The sequence below is a fragment of the Ochlerotatus camptorhynchus genome, unplaced genomic scaffold, assembly GCF_037179485.1.
Source record: "Ochlerotatus camptorhynchus isolate MF236.1 unplaced genomic scaffold, CSIRO-AGI_Acam_v1.1 ptg000328l, whole genome shotgun sequence".
NCBI lineage: Eukaryota > Metazoa > Arthropoda > Insecta > Diptera > Culicidae > Ochlerotatus > Ochlerotatus camptorhynchus.
In genome coordinates this window covers 3519878-3543094 of record NW_027040816.1, presented here as the reverse complement: position 1 = coordinate 3543094, position 23217 = coordinate 3519878, and the positions used below count along the sequence as shown (strand labels likewise).

General features: G+C 40.4%; 3 protein-coding genes across 3 annotated transcripts in view; 1 reads left to right on the top strand and 2 right to left on the bottom strand.

The window, feature by feature from the left end:
- Positions 1–23217, bottom strand: part of LOC135708141 (BOS complex subunit NOMO1) — a 546399-nt gene that overhangs the window by 486020 nt on the left and 37162 nt on the right. The gene's annotated exons all lie outside the window — the stretch shown is intronic.
- Positions 9786–10711, bottom strand: LOC135708193 (uncharacterized). The gene is made up of 2 exons (XM_065230197.1): positions 10561–10711; positions 9786–10501 (listed from the first exon to the last, which is right to left on the bottom strand). Exons 1-2 carry the CDS (start codon positions 10709–10711, stop codon positions 9786–9788), a joined length of 867 nt encoding a protein of 288 aa, XP_065086269.1.
- LOC135708191 (uncharacterized) lies at positions 10907–11473 on the top strand. Its single transcript, XM_065230196.1, has 3 exons — positions 10907–11099; positions 11180–11360; positions 11431–11473. The coding sequence occupies exons 1-3, from the start codon at positions 10907–10909 to the stop codon at positions 11459–11461; spliced, it is 405 nt and encodes a 134-aa protein (XP_065086268.1). The 3' UTR covers positions 11462–11473.

Below are 23217 nucleotides of genomic sequence, written 5' to 3'. Positions count from 1 at the left end.
CACGAATGACCCAAGAGTGTTAAAGTGACTATAATAAAAAAAAAAAAAAAAAAAAAAAATACAATAAACACAACAAGAAACGGCTATGTGCTCAAGTTATTAACGAAAAAGAAAGTCGACTAAGAGAATCGATCAATGTTACTTAGGACCTACTGCATTGTTCAGCTTGAAATATGAAAGGTTATTGGCCCCAAATACCCAACTCTGTTATTTGGGGCACCCCCTTCTGGGGTTGCCAGTGATGAACCAGCCGATGGCTGAAAGTCTCTTTAATAAAGAAAGATAAAGATAAAAGGTTAAAGTTTTTTTTTGAAATCGCACAGTATGGAGCTTCTGCCCATGAACGGCGCCGCTTCGAACAGCTGCGAACTGTCAAAACTCCCGATGATCTTGTCGATAAAGGGGAGTAAATACAGGGGACTGGCAACTCCATATCAATCCTATACGTTTGACAGTAGGCAAGATCACGGGCCTTATTTAAATACGGCCCGCCTGACGTATACATGAAGGAAGGGGACGCAAAATCGTGTTGTAAGCAGAAAGACAAGAGCAGATGAAAGCATCAAAAACATGGCCGCCAGCCAGGCCCCTGAGTAAATACTATCCTATTTTGATTTTATCATGAAGTACACACTTAGTTTTTTCTATCGACCTCGGCTGTGCAAATCTCGGCAAAAAGGTTTAACTGAGATCTCAGCAAACATTTCATTTGTTTGCTGAGATTCAGCTAAGCATTATCCGAAACTCAGCAATCAAAACTTTTGCGGAGCTCTCAGTGAAACTTTTGTTTTCAGCAACTCCAATTGCTGAAATCAACCATGTCGTTGTTCCTTTTTTACCATGTATAGCTGTCACAATCGGACAAGGGGTGCTTCTGTCGGATATGGGCTTTTCGAATCCCTCTTCGCATCATTTCCTTCAACACGCCTGCAAACATGTACACACTTAAATTTGTTCGCCGAGATTCCAACAGCCGAGCAGTTCTGCAATTTATTTAGCTGAGATTCAGTAAAATAATTGCCGCGACTCAGGCCGTTCGCAATGCTGAGTTTCAAAATTGTTTTAAACTACTCGTCAATTCTATAATTTGAAACTGTCAAAAATAAAACTGCAACACGATCAGCGCAACGCACAGTTCTAAAAGATGTTTGTAATCATCAAGTTCCATAAACTTTACTGTTCTCTATGAAGTTCATAGAGTTTTTTTGTGAAGCTCTTCGAATCATCTTTAAATACATACAGAAATTTGAAACAGAGTTCCATTCGTGTTTCAAACTCGCTCAGAAATAAAACAGAATAGTCGAGCAGTTGCAAATCTGGTGCAAAATAGTGCTCGAATAATGAAACTGCAACTCAGCATTGCGAGAGGTGCGTTTCTGTTCTAGTTTCAAATTGAAACAGTCCTTATAAAATACAACAGCATTGCGAACGGCCTCAGCTAACAAATAACATTTTCCTGAGATATCAGCAAACAAACATATATTTTTCAGAGATATCAGCAAAAGTAAATGCCGAGGTAATTGGCTGTTTGAGATTTTACCGAGCTAGATTAAGTGTATACAAGGTAATTTTATTTGATTTTAGTCAATACTACTCATATGACCAAGCCAGGAAGCTGTAGTGATTGGAACTTCTGGAGGAAGTTATCTGCTTCTTGAACACCCTGCGTTTGAACAGCATAAACAACGACAATGGTAAATTTATCCAACACTGCAGCTATCTATGTAATGGAGAAGTCCCACAGGAAACAACAGCAGCAGGGAAATGGTCAGTTTGAGGCATCTGTCAGTATGTTGGGTTTGCAGCTTAATTTGAAAGACAAATGGGTGCGTCGATATGGATACATATCATTATGTTAGGTGATGCTAACAATATTTTACATTGAAAAATAAAAACAGTTATTTAAAACTTTTAATTTTGATATTCAGTATATAATAAAAAAAATGACAATGATATTTTGATGTTGAAAATGCTTTTATTTAAATTAAACATATTTTATATAATTAAATCAAAGTGGCACATATGTCAATATACGTATACAAAGCTTTTATGTTGAAAGTTTAGTTTGAATAAAAAATAATACACTTAAATTTAACACTGTCAAGCTTTTGATTTGACAGTTCTACAATTTATTTTGAAAGTTTCTACTTTTAAAAGTAGGAGGCACGCAACTTTTGAACTGACAATAGGCTGACTTTTGTTTTGAATGCTAACGACTTTCTACCAAAAAGAACCAATGCAAACTTATAATTTTACCGATGTTTTTTTTTTTTTTTCATTAGTGATAAATTTTCGTGTGATATGAAACCAAGAAAAATAATTGTGCTACATTACCCTTAATGTCACTTTCCGGAACGTTATCACCCCGAATTCCAATACCCCGAATGTGAAAAGAACGAGCAGCAATCTAAAGAAGGCAAAATCTCGGGGAAGTGACATTCCGGGTAATGTAGCACAACCCCAAAGATATACTTTGAAAATAAAAATAAATGTCATACACATCTTCTGACCAATCCATAAAAATGACCCGTCAATTTGAAATCAATTTTATCGATTACAAAATTTTCCCTTACCTAATGTGCGACAACTTTTACTTTCCGTTCCGTACATATTGAGCGGACGGTCACGACCCAGCCAAAGTCACACCGCACCGGACATAACATGACACCAGGAACGACGCCATCCGATTAGCACCACTTAGTGCATCCGGTGCAAATGTGTGATGTAATTTTAACCCACACGAGGAAAAGGAAAAAAAAAGCATGTCAACGTCGCATCTTTATTCGAATGTGATCCATCGGCCGTTGCTCAGCTGGAGTTGTTGCTGCTTCTAGTTAAATTTTCTTTCGTGTGTGAAAATGATTTTCCTTTTTGTGTTGATCCTGAGTGCAGTTTGTTCTGTTACTGCACTAACCAAGCACACGACGCTGGACGATGTCAAGTACAGCTATGGAATTTGTAAGTTTGATTATTTTGGAAAACGCCATTTTTTAACTGATGAACGTATGATTACAGTTGCCCCCCTTGGTTTAACCGTTGGAGGATACATTTGGTACATCACGGCACTGGGACTGATACTGGGAGCGCTAGTGCTGCTCATCTTCAACAAAGGATGGAAAACGGGATCATTTGAAAATGGGCTTTTCTTTAACCAACGATCCCTCGAGTGAGTGATTTGAGTGTGTGTGTGTGTGTTAGATGAAACGCCGAATTCAAACTTCTTGTCTATTCACAGTTTCCAGCGAGCTTTCGGAGATAGCGACATTTTCGATGATCTGAACCGACATCAGACGGACGCTAGTAGCCATAAACTGTTTTGGGAGGACCGAATAAGTGGAGTGGCAGCAAAGTTTGAGGCATAGAATATTGTGTAATTATTATATTTTGTGTAAATTCCTGTTGATTAAAAGACTGATTATGAATAGGAAGGTATTGTTGCTGCAGTTGAAAACTGGAATAACCCACTAGTAAAAATCTTAGTTACTCACGTTCTATACGTTATACATAATGTTGGAAGTATTGCATTGTAATCGCACAACAATGCGCTCATATTTTTTGAAGAACAGATCGACCGAACTATGAAGAACTGTCAGTTTTTTGTCAATCAGCCATCGTATGATTTTTCATGCATATAACTATGAATCTCAATATAAACGAACGATAGCTATCATTGGATATTACGAACAATTTCATTTGTCTTTTCGTATGAAACTCATAAAGGATATGAATGAAAAATATAGTTTGAGTTGATTAATTACTATATTAGTGATGGTGACGACTAGTACTTGAGTGATTTGCTTAGTTTAACGGCTTTCTAAGTCTTAAGCTCACTCTAACGACAACGATTTAATCTGCCCTACGTTTCGGCCAGATTAAATCATAGTCTTTAGAGTGAGGTTAAGACTGAAAAAGCCGTTAAACCAAGCAATTATTTATTATATTGAGACCTATTGTGCGTGGTGAGGGAAGTGACATTAGTTATCGCGTGGTGGCGTGATACTCCACGAGGTGACTAGGATCACTTCACTAGTTACCTCACCTTACTAGCGCGTAGAATAGGCTGATTGTACTAAAAAATGTGATTTTGGATTTTTAAGTATAGTGTTTATTCACCTAATCACCTAATGTACTGGAGCGGGGCTTATCGTATTATTAGTTTTCGAGATTGAGCTTTAATTCGCGAGAAATCAGTGATTGACGTGTTTGTTTACAAATGCAATTACGCCCAAATCTCAAATCACTCTGGTTTTCGTAAAAATTTGTTAACTGAATTAGCAAAATTAGCTGTCAAATTTACCGAACGATCGGTAACGTTTACCGAAAACAAGCTTGATTTCATCTAATATTATAGAACTCTGCTGGAAGCATCTAGTCCTGAAAGAATTGGTAAAATCCATCGACAAATAAAAAAGTTACAGCCTTTCAAAGTGGCCTATTGTCAAATTGACCACAAGGTACAGAGTCTGATCGGGAACACATATGAAACATAAGTGAGTAACTAGATCTTAATTTACTATGGGAGCACTGATTGCAACATCGGTAGTCCGTTCTCTCTCCTAATCTTGCTACTTCCTTCACCGCAAGATCGCTGCACCTACTGACCTAAGAGAAGAGGTGACAATTGTCGGTTTGCACAACCGTGTAACACCGATGCCGATTCCAGCAGTACATTTTCACCCAGTGCATAATCCAAACATCTATGTATCAATCACACAACACCCATACACGCACACTCACACACTTTGCTATGTATCACACCAAGAACAACGAACGGTCCTCGTACTCGCCAGCAAGCAGAAGATGTTGGTGAAGCACCTCGACATCAAGAATGCCTACCTGTACGCGGAGCTCCAAGAGGACGCGTACATGAAGCAACCCCCCGGCTTCGATCGTAACGACGGCATGGTGTGCCACCTCAAGCGCAGCATTTACGGGCTCAAGCAGTCCGCTCGAGCATGGAACAGGAAAATCGACGGAGTTTTCAAGTCCATGGGTTTCCACCAGGCGGACGCCGACGCGTGCCTGTACATCCGGAATCGCGACGGGAAGCAGACATACATACTCATATACGTCGACGATATGGTCGTCGTCTGCAACTCGGAGGAGGAGTTCGAGCAGGTTCGCCGACAGCTGCAGCAGCAATTCAAGCTTTCCTGCCTAGGCGAACTCAAATGCTTCCTGGGGATTCATGTGGAGAAGAATGGGGAGGCATACACTCTCGATCAAGCAAGCTACATCGACAAGCTGATTCGACGATTCGGTCACGATCAAGCCAAGCCATCGAAGGTGCCGATTGACCCCGGATACCTCAAGCAAAAGGAGGAGTGTGAATTGCCCACAAACACGTCGTATCGCAGTTTGGTGGGCAGTTTGCTCTACGTTGCGGTCAACACTCGGCCAGACATCTGCGTGGCCGTTTCACTGCTGGGAAGGAAGGTCACCAATCCCACCAACCGCGATTGGACCGAAGCCAAGAGAGTCCTCCGATACCTCAAGACTACGAACGACCATCGTCTGCACTTGGGTTCCGGATCCGACGAAGTGGAATGCTACGTGGACGCCGACTGGGCCGGCGACGAAGGCGACAGAAAGTCTCATTCCGGTTTCCTGCTGAAGTTCGGCGGCGGTCTTGTCGACTGGGGCACAAGAAAGCAATCGTGTGTCGCCTTGTCCTCGACGGAGGCCGAATTCGTCGCACTGGCGGACGGATGTCAGCAGCTCATGTGGTTCCGGAAACTTCTCAAGGACTTGCAGCAGGCTCAAGTAAATCCCATCGTCGTCTGGGAGGACAACCAGTCTTGCATGAAGATCGTGGAATCAGAACGTCTGGAGAGGCGTTCCAAGCACATAGACACGAAGTACGCCTTCACCAAGGACCTGCATCAACAAGGTATCATCGAGCTTCGCTACATGCCAACCGAGCGCATGGAAGCGGACCTAATGACGAAGCCCCTACAGCGAGTCAAGCTGGAGAGGCACAGAACTGCCATCGGCGTCAAGGATCCAACCGAGACGTCGAACTAGCATCGTTGAGGAGGAGTGTCGGTTTGCACAACCGTGTAACACCGATGCCGATTCCAGCAGTACATTTTCACCCAGTGCATTATCCAAACATCTATGTATCAATCACACAACACCCATACACGCACACTCACACACTTTGCTATGTATCACACCAAGAACAAATAAACGTTAGTCAGTAGTCGTCACTCAGAGGAGAAACACGCTCCTTAGTTTTACTCCGTAAAACATACCCCACCGACAACAATACGGGGGCCAAAATGAACCACTTTTCTGCCAAACGTGAACCAGCTCCTGATTGGCCGATTTCATTTGCGTAAGATAGAGATAGAAATAAAAGAGGAAGAAGCCAGTTGTCACCTCTTAGCTACTGACGGGTGTCCTAGCTTGTTGGTCGACGGATGTTCGGGGTGGTCCCGGATCTAGGCGCTAAATACAAAGGTGACACACAAGGAAGAAATGTTAGTTTGTTTACTAAAATGAACTATGCCCATTTTGTTATGCCAATTTTTGCTATAGGGAATGCTCCTCGTGTTTATTAGTGAAATTCATACCAAAGGTTGATTAATTGCGTAGGAAATCAGTTTGGTACGACATTTGTGACCAGCATACACATTCTGGTCGTATGAAACAGGTCAAAAACTGTCCAAATTCGCCCATAATTTTTTTTTTTTTTTGATTTCTGTATGGCAAAAAAACTGAACTTTTCGTGAACATTAACGGCAAAGAACTCACCAACACTGGGAGACCGTGAGCTCCTGCCCACCTGTCATAAAACCATCCCGGTCCCGGATGATGTTTTTGACTGCGGTTGTAGCATAGAGGTAACTCTAAGACTAGAAGGTCCCGAAGTAAAGTGCTCAACTTTTTGACTCAGCTCTGGTACTATCTTCGGTCCCAAGCTAATTGATGCACCCCTCGACACATAGGAAAATCAACAAACCCCTCATTTCATCTCTCAAACTTTCATACACGGCGAATGAGAACGACTCAAATTTGAGTTTAGTTCACTCATAATCACCAAAAGTGCAGGAACTCAGCGATGAGTCCAGGTTTTTCCAGGATTTTCCAGGGAAAAATTCCCGAATTTGAGAAAAATAAAGATTGGATTCACTCAGTCTATTGGTACTACTCCGAGACTGAATAAAATTTTCGTTAATTTCCTTATTTTCCGGCAGATTTTTTAGGTTTTCCACAGGAAACCATGGGACAAATTTTACTCATCGCTGAGTTCCTGCACTGTTGGCGATTATGAGTGAACTAAACTCAAATTTGGGTTGTTCTCATTCGCCGTGTAGCGAATCAAAACTAACATAGTTTAGTACTGGAATTTCGACTAGAATGGGATACGTTAATCGATTTGCTTGGGACCAATAGGCTAGTCAAGTAGTGAGCCAATTTAAAATCGTTAGTTTCGTATTGATTGTTGGTTGTAGTTCTTCGTGGTTGCAGGAGAACGATGGCGGTTTTTGTTATTGTCCGTGATTGTTAGAGGAGACAGTTACGAACCACGGTTGAAGATTGACGCGTTTTTGCCCGGTCCGTTTTATTGGAAACTTGAAGCTTCTGTGCCGTTTTCCGTGGCGCGCGTCAGCTGGTCGATAGATTCAAAGCACCGTCACGAGTGAAAGGAGGGAAGCTAAGTGGATAGGAGTCTTCCGCTTCCCCGGCTAACCCCCAAGGATTCCCAAAAACACCCGCCATCCTCACTGCGGTGGCTCAGCCAGTAGAGCCAGTTTCGCCACTGCAGTTAAGAGTCAAGGAGGGACGAAGCTGGTCAAACCGAAGGAGTGTTCGCCTGGGTAGTTCACTGCGGTGACTACCGGGACCACGGGTTGAAACAGTTGACGTTTTTTTACTAAACTCGCTTCGGTGTCGTGCGCGAAAGTCTCTTTGTATTCGTACACTCATGCTCTACTGTCGTCTCTCTTACACAACACAAACGGTAGAACAAAATTCGAGCAAAAATAAAACTATAAAATAACTATCGTATGACATGTGTGATTCCTGCATTTGATGTAAATTAAAACCATTTCTGATCAGAAATGTTATTACTAGGACATCATTGCTTGCTATTCACAGAATTCACACAAGTACAACCTCAGCAGCTCTTATTATGTGAAAAACTAAAATACATACATTCGTGACGGTCTTCGGCGACAGTGTCGTATAACAGAGCCTGTCATATGACATTTTAGTTTGGTACTGTAATTTGATAGCTTGTTTAGCAAATGTCGGAAGCAAAGGCAGTCGATTATCACAGAAAATGTGTCGACTACGGTGACCGCTTACAAGACTGACCGGGACCATCTACGGCTAGCAGTTGGTCCGGTGCTTAGCCACCATCGTCGCCGGGGGACTGCCGAAAAAGGAGCGTCGCGCATCCCCCGCTAAACGCTATGGATCGCTGCTAGGCAGTACATGTGAAGAAGGAGGGGAGACTTACAAAATAGATTTTTGCTCGTGCATTTTCTTTAGATAATAAGAAAAAAATGTGATTTGTTTTTTTAGATTTTTGATATCGTTTTCCAACATTTTTAGAAAAATCGAAACGTAATATTTTTTTTTCGGAGCGGTTAGCTTCCCTTTAAATTGCGTTTTCTTTTTTTCTCTTTTGCTTTCATTTTCATCCATATCCGAACATCTTTTAGAGAAATACTCTGCTCGGAGCCGCCCCTCCGGAGTAAATCGGGCTAGCTTTAGCTATATATAATTATAGATAAGCCGTAACGCCGCGCATACACTTGGATGACAAACTATGAGCATGAGCATTATTTGTATAATAATTATGAGCACTATACAACAACTATACAAAAACTATGCAAGTGTGACCATGGATGTGCTCATAATTTATTATACAAATAATGGCCATGTTCATAGTTTGTCATACAAGTGTATCCGCGGCATAACCGCATTTTTTTTTACCATGCTCATATGTTGGAGTTATGAATCAAACTGGAGGGTGGGCTCAATCATTGCAATTTTTGACGTAGGATTAGGATTAAAAAAAACCAAAATCGACCGCGTTACGAAAAGTGGTCAGGTTTTGACCACTTATAACTCTGTCAATAGTGGATGGATTTTAATTCTAAACAAGCCAATTGATTGTTAATTTTTCTACGAAGCTGCTAAAATGAATACTTTATCAATTTTTAATAGGTCACTATTGAAAATTACACAAATGTCCAACTGTTGCAATGGTAATCAAAATTATAGCCGATTACCTGCAAATAGTGGTTTCCCTAACATAGTCGCCAAATATTGATACCGAGCACGTAATCCTACGTCAAATCTACGGTCGAGTCTTGGATACAACCTCTAACTTTTATTCAAATTACGGCGCTCTGAGGCCTACAAGGTTTCGTCCACTTAAGCAACCGTGCCAAAGACAGCTACCTTCTATCTTATCGAGATTAATAAAGAAAAGTACGAATAGTAATCACCCCTATTCTGTATTCCATTCGAAACGGATTTCCCATACATAAAAAAAAATGTATGGGAATTCCGTTTCGAACGGAACAGAGAATATAGGTTAATATGCATGCTAGCGCCAACTGTTGAGAGAATTTCGGACTGAACTAGATTATTCATACGTTGAATATAATAAATAAATAACATATATATTTCACTTCTCGTTTGCGCTTCTACCATTAAATTTGATTTCTTAGCACATTGGCGCTTCTAATTTCTACCAACTATTAACAATATCGATAGCTCTCATCAGTCTTTGATTCAATAACTTCACCTCCTGGAGAAGTGACCAATTACGCAATTCTAGAAAACTTTTTCCGCTTATTGTAGGCCATTTTATTCTTCGGATCTTCCATTGTAGTTGTTGCAATCATTGTATCATCATATTCACTAGCTGATTGGGTATTAACTTCAGCTTCATCAAATTGCCCTCCCATGGAATCGTCGTAGTCCTGCAGCAGATCGATCGGTCCGTTGAACACGTTGTAGGTAATCGATGGTCCTGCCAGTTTGCACTTGTCGTAGAATTGGGAACATTCTTCGAAAGAGTTCGCATTCCTATCATCACTCGATCGATACCTTCGGAAGATGTCCACTCCTAATGCGTGCGTAGCCATTTTCATCATAGGATCGTTCTGTGATCGTACATCCACTTCACAAACGAACCGCTTCCGACAGTCCCGCGAGTGGACGCCCAGAAAGCTAAATGCAATATCCGTGATCAAATCGGTCCAGTACAGTTCCGAATCGAGATAATCCGGCGATCGTTTCGATCTTGCGTACCCGATCGGCGGGCTGCTGCGATCCCAAGGGTGGTGGTGCTCGAAGCTAACCGGTGGTGGTGCCGACTCGCGGATGATGATCGGAGCACAACCACCCGACTTGCGGCCGAATCCCTTGAAGAAGGCATATATCACGAACAGTCCCAACAGGATGGATCCCTTAACGATTGCCAGAACAAATGCCGCTATACCCCAACCCCAACCCCAACCCCATCCGTAGGGCCACCCTGTGAAAATGATAAATTATGAATGATCAGTTACGTACTGCTAGCGACAGACAACTCACATCTATTTCCATTAACTAGGGTGGTGGTTTGACGAGCTTGCTCCTGATTTGTTGCTTCAACGCGAGCAACTGCAGTATCGGCCATCACCGTATTCAGTGCCACCACTACGGTCAGTAGCATCATCGCTACCAGCGTCCCACGATTGATCATCCTGTTTGTCGATTATTACACTTGAACGAACTGCACCGCACTAAAGCGATAGGAAGTAAACCCTGTCGATATTTATAGGCGGAAGTGGAAAAGTTTGATCCGGTGCACTAATTGAAGCTAATGAATTGGATCGCTCGTTCGGTTGATCGCGTTATAAAACCGAAACAGGCGCTCCAATGTCGCCTTTAGTTCAACATGATCAGTAGCAGGCTTAGGAACGAAGTGAGAGACGCTTTAGGCGTTCTGGTTCTGTGCTGTATAGTAGGCGGTGCGTGTGATTTACACAGCAGCAGTAGAAATGAAACCAGTGAGTCATCGTCTTCGCTGATAGCAGTTGGCCAAGAGGGTGAAAGTGGTCGGTCCGTCCTGACTTATTATGGACAAATGTGTAAGTACCTGATTTAATTTGTTATGGTTAGAAGATGATCAGCATTTCGTTATTTTTTATTTATTTATTTTTTACTAAAGGGTTCCGCACGTGGCAAGCTCCGTTGATAATAGTCCTCACCGGGACGGCTGCATTGACCATGATGTTGTTCTCTTTTGGTTCCAGTGGAATTCAAGCTGCTGGCGACTACTACAAGAGCGGCCAACTGCACGACCAACAACAGCAGCCGGTTGTGATTGATGGTTATGTTGAAAGTTATGGGTAATTTCGTGTCAAAACTGATTTTTTTTAAGTGTTGGTTTAAAACTTACAAATGTGATTATTTTTGCAGCGATCCACCGCATCATTCGTTTTGGGGCTAATGGGGCTTGAGGATCGTGGTCGTGATTAACTATTAAGAGGAATCGCTGTGACATCCTTATTCTCGGAACCACTTCGAAACTTTAAGTGAACAAAAAATCAGCTTCTACGAAACGTGCAACATTCAAATTGTTACTCTTCGTTTGCTGAAGTACCGATTTCAGGTGAAATGGGTCACTGATTTCCGAGATTTGTGTAATTGTAAATTCGAAGTGGATGTGCATGTATAGCCTACGTGGCGGCCATTTGTGGACTCTACAAGGAATCACCTGACTGAAGACTGAAATCATTTCCTTGAAGTCGTGGAATGTGATGAGCTTGAAGATGTAATTTATCGGTGTGTATGAATGTGATTGAGTTATTTATGTGGTAAAATTGGAGTTCTTTGCCCAGTAGCCTGTAGCAGTATATTGTGCCAAATTGGCCTATATGACTATTATATTAGCATTATGTCTGAAATGTATAGTCCATGTCGTGAAATAACAGAATTATTGATGACCAAGACCGTGATTCGTAGCGTCTAAAAAAAAAATAATGCAAGGTTCGCCTCCGTGCAATATGATTTAAAAATCTAAAACAATCTACTTATACCTGCTACTATATAAGAACTGTACCGTATCAGCACCATATTTGACGCGTTCCTAATGATGACGCACTCGTCTATTTTTGAGCGCATCTCGATTTTGACAAGGTATTTTTTTTAAACTTGGTTAAACTCCTAGAGCACTGGAACCGAGAAGGCGACTCTATCTAAGATGCAGGAAATTTTCTGCTTTGCTGTTGTGAGATTCACTCGCGCTTAATAGATAGAAACACGATTGATTATGATTTTGAAGATTTCCTGCAAAAGGGTGGAGAGCGCTGCGATTAGATGGGTTTAGATGCAAGAGATGAAAAAAGGTTTTCCGTAAATTGATTCGCTAGGGTGAGATTTTTCGACCATTTAAAATCGAGATTTAGATGTGTCGCACCCCTCGATTGGAACTAATATTTGCAGTAGTAGCATTTCAAAACTATTGATTCAAAATAGTCGAACATTATTGAGTGCGTCGATTTAGGAACAGCTTCGAATATGGTGTCTCCACGGTAGCTCATATTACGTTATATAGGCTATCTTGCTATAAAATGTCTTATGAAGTGCAGAGGGCCTCAGATAGCCTAGTCGCTGAAAACACGGCTATACCAAATCGAAGGCGACACACTAGCGAATCAATTTACGGAAAATCTTTTTTCATCTCTTGCATCTAAACCCATCTACTCGCAGCGCTCTCCACCCTTTTGCAGGAAATCTTCAAAATCATAATCATTCGTGTTTCTATCTATTAAGCGCGAGTGAATCTCACAACAGCAAAGCAGAAAATTTCCTGCATCTTAACAGATAGAGTCGCCTTCTCGGTTCGAATCGAGCAAAGCGGTGCATTTTGACGGTTCGATTGGAACAACTTCGGACAGACGTCCATTCTTTTACTGTAGGGCTTTAATGCATTGGTGTTGATATGGAAAGATCTCAACTAATAACTGTGGAAGCGCATCTGCAACACTAAGTTCAAGAACAACATGTGAAAAGGGCATACAAGCCTTTTTGTAAACAAACCTTCTTGCCATCCATATGACACCAACGCAACCCATCAACATCGCCGGGTAGGGGAAACTTTTCACATGTGGCTCAACTGCAAGAGAGCCGACAAAAATGCTCGTTATTGGGGTGTTTACATCTGTGCAGATTTGCTAGCGCTAGTGTACTAGCCAACTAGCACGAATTTCAGTTGCTCCTGAACTCTCATGCTGGTAGACGCTGATGCATTGTTTACATTATGCTGGTGAGCTTTTTTGCTAGCAGCTGGCTCATTAGCGCTAGTGAAAAAGCATAGGTGTAAGCACCCCATATATAAGCGTAAAGCCACGAAGAAGAAGAAGAAGAAGAAGAAGACTGATTTGCAGCGAACATTTGAAGTATGGGTGCAAGAAAACCTACACGGAGATGAAAAACTACCCAAAATTAAGTACTTTCCCCTCAATTCTGGGGTTCAGCCCAATAACCCAAATTTGAGTAAATCGCATATAGTAGTTTCCATTTAACACCAGCAAAAAAATACCTACTCTTAAGTATATTCTACCCAAAATTAAGTTTAATTCACGTAAATTTGAGAATATGCAATTTACTCAAAAGTAACTTATTGGGTTGAACTATATCGTTGGGTCGAATTTCTTGTTCCTTTTTTGACAACAATAACGAGTGCTAGTGAGAGGCTGAAGTCAATTTTTTCTCCGTGTATATTACGTAATATCAGTCACAGGTCTGAACATGGTATTATACCACGTTCAGACTATAGCTGATCACCCATATAATCGTTTTCGTTGGAACCGTTTCCTCAAACCAGAGTTGCGACCTATCACAATCACGATCGCCAAACAGTTGATGGTAGTAACGCTTTGTACATTCCTATCAATGTGCTCGTCGAAGCTCTCTTCATGACCATCCATCAAGTTGACGAAAGAAGTAAAAAGCAACTGGTGAATGTCGTCTTCTGTTATGATCCATCACCGATCTGGTCATTACCGACAATCACGACAACTGCTCGTTTTGAAGCAGTTGCTGCTTTGCTTGCTTATGTGAGTGTGTTGGTGAGTGAGCCCAACAGCTTCCGTTGCCTGCTTTGATTGTAAATAACACAGTCGCGCCTGCCGAGACGAACTTGGAATGCGTAGGCATTGTTTTCATTTTTTCTTCTGTCGTTTCGCTTTTTCTCATGATCGTACTGCAGAAGTCTTCACTATTTTCGTTGTGCTTTTCATCATCAGCAGCGAGCGTAACGTTTTGCTTGTGAGCAGCGACCATTCCTGGTGATTGTTGTTTGCCATGGCTCTAACTCTCACTGCGTGACAAAACGATCTGTTAGCGATATTCGGTTGATGCGAAGACGAGTGTCACGTGAGTGTCATGATATTTTGCATCACTGCCTCAAACAAAAAAAAAATTTGTTTGAAGAATGCGGTTCGAACGAAAACCAGAAAATAGGGTGCCTTGCATACGACAAATTATCACTGGAAATCATATGCATGACTCTTGATAGCAAGATAGCCTACATTACGTAATATCAGCTGAAGTCTGAATGTAGTATTAAGGTGAGCCTTACCACCCCGAAAAAAAATACGTTTTGGTTGGTTATTCTAAAAATATTGGAAAGAGATATCATGATTCTAAAAAAAATCAGTTTTATTCTCCAACACTAGAAAAAAATACTTAAGTATAAACACATTTCTAGCGTTCAGAACCATAAGGGCCTAACTGCATTGATCGATTCTCTTAATCGATTTTCTCTTTGTATAACTACACTAAAGTGAAACTAATTCCCGAATTTTTTTCAATTCAGTGATGTAAAATGGTTGAATTGCCGAGCGAAAGCAACATCAAACACACCAAACAATGTTAATCCAGCCAAGTTATTAACAAAAAAAAAATTGATCCTACCAATAGACCTTTCGGGGTCCAATTTTTTTTCATGCAAGTAAATTTGTTCAAGACCTAAGTAAAAATTGATATTCTTAGATTTTTGATATCATTTTTCAGTATTTTAGCGTTAGAAAAATTTGATTTTGGTGCGATGAGCTTCTTCTAAAGAATATATTTTAAATATTATCTTAGTAAACAAAATTAATCAATAAAGCATTGAAATGCGATTTTTTGGGTTTTTAAGATTCAACTTTTTACCATGAAACAAACTTGTTTTTGCTCTTTGTTTTTTTTTTTTATTAGCGTCAGAGATTTTTTATTCTTAAATTATTTCTCAATAATTCTAGAAAAATTGATACGAAAATGTTTCGCCAGCGCGGTGCTCTTCTTGTTAAATATCTAGTCTACGCATAAGTAGGCAGCACATGAAACAATCCAAGAAAAGGTCAGATTATGTTCATTTTAACACATGAGTTCAATAAAATATTTATTTCTACATTATACTATTTTTTTTTTCCAATATCTAGCACGGCGAATGGTCAATCATGTCCGAATTCCTTTGATCCTTCCTTTGATCAATTAACTGCCCACTCTCTGCTGTCAATATGTTGTGGATAAAAGCCGAGGGCCATTAGGTTTATTCCCTTTTTTATTATTTTGGACTTTCGGGAAGATGGGGGTACACTTTTTTTAAATCCGAAAAATAAGATTATGAAAGATTTTGAACGTTAATAACTTAGCTGTCCCTGGACCAATTTCAAAATCTTTATCACCAATCGATCAGAAATATTTCTACGCATCGATAACAATGCTTTTGACTGTTGACTTTCAAATTGAAACTATTGAAAAAGTAGTAAATTTCAAGCATTGTCCAAAAGCTTCAAAATAACTAACAAATCCACCAATTACGTACATGCATATGCTGCTTCCCCAACACAGTCATCAGATAATGGTTCCTAAATGAAACAAGTCGAAGTGACATTCGCCTCCGATCTTCGGGCGTGTACGAATAGGGAGGATGCAATTGCAGAACATTTTGCTGTAAATTTAGAACCACATTCTGCGTGATGACATCCAGGGCCTGCCATCCGTCGTCTGGCTCGACGTGGTGGTGTCAAGCGTATCTCCGGTCTGATCTACGAGGAAACCCGAGGTGTGCTGAAGGTGTTCCTAGAGATTATGATCCATGATGCCGTCACCTACACTGAACACGCCAAGCGCAAAACCGTCATGGCCATGGATGTCGTCTATACTCTGAAGCGACAGGGACGCACTCTGTACGGTTTCGGGGGTTAAAACTTATCACCAACGTAACAAAACGGCCCTTTTTAGGGCCACCAAGTTCATTTCAGAAAAGAGTTAGAATTGAATTTATATAGAGTAACCCATGATTCACCCATTCAATTTGTCACTAAATACATCAAAATGATACAAAAATCAAATAATTTGTTAGGAAAATAAATTATGTTCTATGTATAGTCTTATCGGTGGGTAAATTTATTCCGTTTCACTTTCATAAACTGAGAAACCCTCATCGTTGCATTCTCCTACTGCGCAACATCTTTGAAATCGTCCGAACCGTTAAATAATATAGAGTACAGAGAGTATGGACTTAAAGTACAGAGAGTACAAAAGGAGAGGAGCCAGTGACGCTACTTGATAGCAAACTACTCATGATGGGAGGAGTCTGTGTTCTTTACCGGCATGTTCAAAAAGAAAGGCAATCAAAATTTCATTTGTAACATGCATGAGGCATGTAACAAAAAGTGTGTTGGAGAGTTCTTTGGCGTAAATGTTCCCGAAAAATTTAGTATTTTGCTATAAGCAAATGCAAAACAAACAAATTTAGTGACAGATTTGGGCAAATTTTGACCTGTTTCGTGCTACTGGAAGGTATGCTGGTCACAAATGCCGTGTCAAACTGATTTCCTGCGCAAAATATATGTATAAACGCGAATAACTAGCTGATATGGTTGCTGGATAGCTTACTCGACATTTGAAGGGTTCCGGTTAATTTGACCGAATGCCGTTTGGCCGAATTCCGCTTGATGGAATACTGATTGGTTATAAATTGATAAACCAAGAATTATGCGGCCTCATTTCTTCAGGTGATGAGCAGCTTGACTAAGGGAAAAAATTCTAATTTATCTTAATTTTATGACAAGCTGCATTTGATGATGATTATGATGATGATGAAGGACTACCACCTATTGCAGCAAGGCGCCTGCAGTTAGCAATGGACTATTCTTTGAGACTAGATGAGACTCACCCTAGTGGCTCAACCTTCTTCTTCTTCTTCTTCTTCTTCTTCTTCTTCTTCTTCTTCGCATTTCAAGCTTATTGCATATCGCATATTAGCTTATTGCGTGCTCTCAACTTAGTGTTCTAGATGCACTTCCACAGTTATTAATTGAGAGCTTTCGATGCCTGTACCATTTTTGCGTTGGTATAATTGTGTGGCAAGTACAGTCATACTCTATGCCCAGGGAAGTCGAGAAATTTTCCAACCCGAAAAATTCCTAGACCGGACCGGGAATTGAACCTAGCCACCTCCAGCATGGTCTTGCTTTGTAGCTGCGCCTCTACCGACTGAGCTAAGGGAGGCTCAACCAAAACTCCCGGATAACTAGCTCAGTAGCATGAGACCCCTGAACTGTGTCACAGGGCCGGCATGCTACTGGGTAATTCGGAGGGGCTACGCGGAACAAAGTGTGCAGAAACTGTGGGATTTCGCTAGTGATGGTGAAATTAATTGAAAGTTAAGTGTGGGTGGAAAAAGTCTAGAAATTTATTAAAATGGTATTATGGTGCTGATGGTTTTATTGAGCTATGGGGTGGGGTGTGTTACTGCTTCTTTGGTACGTACCGGTGGACGATGGCGAGCGCTCGCCGGTGGTGATTGTGTTGAGACCGATGTTGTTTGACCGCGATGGTGGTCCGTGGCTTGAACACTCCGTCGACAATGACGGATCGGTGGCTTCAACTGGGCTAGAAGATTACGCCTGGTGACTTGAGCTGTGGTCACGTCAATGGCGGATCGAAGACTTGTGTTGGAGCGTTACGATGGCTGTTCGCAACCAGGGAATGTAGTGATCCCTGTGCAGCTACCGAAGTAGCCATTTCTGTTGGCAACGGCGTCTCCCTTCGTTGTGGGCGGGAAACGTTGTGTTTGTTTTTGTTTTTTTTTTATCTATTTATAGAGTCAATTCTTAGAAATACGAAGCGAAAGACAAATCAAGCATTAAGCCCAAGACCTTCAAGAAAACTAACAACACGAAGTCTGGAAATGGCAATGTTTCATTCAAAACGTCAAGTATTTCAAGAATAATAACTCCGATCGTGACTTACTCAATGGAAGTTGCGACTGTCTTCAAAAGCAACAGAAATTCTCTCCGTAGAATGGAAACCACCATGCTCTAAAGCCTCTTAGTTTTGCAGCAAGACAGCGTCCTGAGGCATTCACCAATTAATCAATTCAATTGATCCCTGTGACTATTATTCTGTGGTGCCAAATCTTTACCTCTACCCTTGTGCTGTATGGACAGTGATGTTTTACTGGAGACCTGGCCCTACGACCCCCTTCTGTGCTTGAAAATGAAAATGAAAATGAAAAATGTTGTTTATGTTCATAGATTTCACATAATCCTTTTCCCAAAGGGCAAGACAGCTCCTAATCATGAGCAATTTGAGAGTTGCTTTTGAGGCACCTCGAGTAACTCACATTGCTCAGTGAGCAAGATAACTGCCATTTGCATTCTCACTTTTCACATCACAGCAACATATGAAGATGCGAAACCGAAAAGCTGCTGTCAAGCAAAACAACAACAAACAACCGGCTTGATGTGGTAGAAGAACTCGATCCGCCTGACCAAATACTCCAGATCCGGCAAATTATACGTATCCCGCCGTCCTCCGATATCCGTCGAAGTATCCCGTCTGCGCTGAAGTTGAACATAACTTCTTTAAAGAAAATATTTCATCCAGAAGGAAAAAAGTATTTTTTTTTTTATTATAGTCACTTTAACACTCTTGGGTCATTCGTGACTTGTCCGGGGGTAAGATTTTGAACTCGCGACTTTGGCGTGAGAGGTATGGATGTTAACCACTACGCCGGGGTCGCCCCCAGGAAAAAAAAAAAAAAATTTTTTTTTAACTATTATTCATTATATTCGGAGCATGTTTCATTCTTCGGTTTCTCGTCAGCAAAGTCTATAGCGATGATCCTGTTCTTGGTTGGATCGGATTTACTCTTGAGAATCTGCAGATCGCCAAGAACCCTTTCCTTCCACTCTTTCTGAACTATCTGCAGTAGTTTGGAGCGAACGCAGAACATTTGTTCTTCGTCTTCTTCACCGGTTTTCACTTCGATTTCGTCGGTTAGAGCGATGATGGGTTTGAAGTCCGGAAGAGGATCGTATTCACCGGAAATATTGGGAGCTGTGTCTTCATCGTCCTCCTCCTCTTCGACTTCAGCAGTGTCGACTGTGTTGATGCTCTGGCTCAACATTCTGGGGTAGTGGTTGGCAGCGTTTCCTTCGGAGCTGGAATTGGGAATCGGATGTTTTTATCCAACAGGGAAGATATTTCCCATGTAGGCCAGTGATTTCCCACAACGATTTCACATTCTCCTCGGTGGACATCTGAAAACGATTCCTGTGATTATTTTACACTGAGATAATTATCCCTACAAATTTCATAAACTCCATCGTATGAACGCATGCAAATACAAGCCTAAATCAATTTCATAACTATCTTATGTTTTCATACTCCATCTATAGTATTCATACAACATTAGAATTTCATAAACACATCGTATGAATAATTTTGGTTCAGCTTACGGCAAAAAATTATACGATGATCGTATGAAATTTATTTAGACAGTGCAAATCAAAACAACAACAAAACGTTATTTTTTATAATACCGAAGGTGATCCAGCCCCGAGCTAAAAGCCTCCCTAATAAAGAAAACCTAACCTAACTTTACAATTTTTGTTTACATAAAAAAATGGATGCTCAAGCACTTCATTTACCCCCTGACGACAATAGGTAAAGGTATTGTCAAAACCGTCATTTACCCTATGTGATTAGGTGAATAAACACTATACTTAAAAATCCAAAATCACATTTTTTAGTACAATCAGCCTATTCTACTCGCTAGTAAGGTGAGGTAACTAGTTAAGTGATCCTAGTCACCTCGTGGAGTATCACGCCACCACTCGATAACTATTGTCACTTCACTCGCCACGCACAACAGGTCTCAATATAATAAATATAATAAACAATTGCTTAGTTTAACGGCTTTCTCAGTCTTAATCTCACTCTAAAGACTACGATTTAATCTGCCCGACGCTTCGGTCATACTTTTTTAGTTCATGGTCCATGGCCGAAACGTCAGGCAGATTAAATCGTTGTCGTTAGAGTGAGATTAAGACTTAGAAAGCCGTTAAACTAAGCAAATCATTCAAGTACTAGTCGTAATTAATCAACTCAAACTATATTTTTCATTCATATCCTTTATGAGTTTCATACGAAATGACAAATGAAATTGTTCGTAATATCCAATGATAGCTATCGTTCGTTTATATTGAGATTCATAGTTATATGCATGAAAAATCATACGATGGCTGATTGATAAAAAACTGACAGTTCGGTCGTATGAAATTCAACATAAAATCTTGTCGCAAAAAATCATACGATATTTCTATGAAGTTCGTTTGATTAATAATCTCAGTGTACGAGAACAAATCGCATATGTCCACCTACCTACAGTTAATTCACATTCAACATTTTGAAACGGAGGAATACGATCAAAAAGCACTTCCAATACAATAACAGCAGCAACAGCAGCCAATCGGCTCTGAGAAGCAGATGAAAATCCACGCCAATGTGCCCCCTTTCGAAGCTTTTCCAGTATCCAGTATCCAGCCATTTTCTGAACAAAATCTGGAATTCACATCGTTTCAATAGTCGAACAATTCTATTTTGTTTACAAACAAGACTTACGTCTAATATATGAAAGGGATAAACGGAGTAAGCCAAGGAGTAACCAGACAAAAACATCGATGAACGTCGAATATATTTTAAGGTACAGTGAGTTACTCACGAGTTGCTCGCTGCAAAAAAGCAACTCAGAGTAAAGCTGTCTAGCCCCTTGTCTTTTATCCATTTATTGGATTCTGAATCATCTTGCCCCTCAAATGCTGCACAATAGGCCTGGCCGTTTTGATATGTGTGACGCATCTTTGATATGAAACATATATCAAATAGATAAGAAAAATGATGTAGGTATATATATCATTTTCCAGGATGCTTTCAAGAACTGGCTGTGTTGGTGTTAGATTAGATTAGATTAGTACTCATCATACTCCTGTGGGCAGACCCGTAAACAGAGACACTTACGCGAAATCCATGGGAGTGACAGAGAATCTCCTTTCAGAAGTAAGTTCATACATCCAAAACCGAAATCAAGCCACCGTGTAGAAGAATATCCCAATAGGCGAGGAGAGAAGAGCCCACTCTTAATCCACAAAATGTTAGCAACAGGGAGTTGGCAATCCCACTCTCCCACTCTCCCCATCCAAATCGCTTCAGTCGGGTGCCATGATGATCCCTCCCGGTTCCGGATAATTGAAAAATATTGTTGAGCAAGAAGCACCCAGCTGTAGTTTTTGTAATATTTATCAAAATTTCAAAATTATTTAAAATTCTAAAACTTTCCAAACTGTGCAATCTGAATCATGTTTTTTTTTTTATATATTTAGAAGCGTTTCAGTCGATGAGCATTATAAAAAAATACGTCGAAGCCATTTATATATTTGTTTAAAGAAAATAAAAGGACTCTTTTAAATAATGCTTACAGCTGAGTACTTTTTTGTATTTAATGCATTTTGTATCAACCGTTTAAAGAAATTGAGTGACTAAAATCGACGTCCAGTGATGCAAAATATCATGACACTCGTCTTCGCATCAACAATTGTCCATACAAAAAAAATTGTATGGACAATTGTCTACGCAGGGGGAGGGGGGGGGGTCAATAATCCCAAAAAACTGTCTACGTAGTTTATGAACAGCCCCTAAGGAGATAAGAAAGTCTACGAGGAGGCTGAAATTTGTCCAATACAGTGCTGTAACAGGCTATCAAAAGCAACATAAAACGCACCGGGAAATATTACTTAATATTACTAATATTAACAAAAGAGAAAATCGATGAAGAAAATCAACCATCGCAGCTAGGGTATTACCATTCTGAACGCTAGATATACATTATTAGCAATGTGAAATGAGGGAGCATTGAAATTTAACACGATTTAAAGTATTTCAATGCAACATTCAATTAACACATTTTTCAATATGACATCTTAACTAATTTCTGCAAGTATTTACTTGTGCTTTATTTAAACATTATCAATGTTCCGTCATACCATATATTCAGGTGATCATCGCCTATTTTCACCTTACACCAACCAACCTGCGACGAACCTATTTTCACCTTACATATCTTATTAACACTCCGAACACGATGCCTCCACTAAAATGTGTAACGGCAAATTTGCAATCTTTGACAAATCAAAGTAAAGCCATTTATTGACCAATTACAAATCTGTTGGCGCCATTTGGAACTACATACTTTAAAGATTCATTTGGTATCAATAGATGTAAAATCTATCGATAAATTGCTGAGCAATAATTTTTCAAACCTTGCTATTTTGCCGTTACACATTTTACCGGAGGCATCGGTGTTCGGAGTGTTAAAGCGTTCGAAACTTTAAAATGAGCTCGAGTTTGGTTTCTTTCATACAACGTGTAGAACGCATCATTTCTATAACGCCTAGCTAGACTATAATCATGAAACGAAAATGAATAAGAAGCACGCTTATAACGAAAGGCTCGTCGTTGCTTTGCTCTTCACATTCAATGAATGTAACGTCGATTATCGAGGTGAAACGAAACCTCCTTATGGCTTTCAATCCCTTTCACCGACAATCTATCACCGCTTTTTCAATTTGTTTAATATGCTTTATGTCCCGTTTTCGTTACTTTTTTTCAGATAAATATGGAGATGGAAGATAAATTAGACAAATTACGTGTAATCTTCAAGTGGTTTCACGTGCGAAATGTTTTAAATATATATTTTGATTTTACATCATATACGTCATGAAACCTCGACGAAACTATCAAAGTCGAGCGCTCTTTCACTCGTCCGCTTCGCCTAAGCTTGAGAGAAAGACCAATGAAGCGACGGGAGAAAGAGAGACACGCGATTGAAAATTTGTTTGTAGACGCCGACTGAGGTTCTAGAATGGT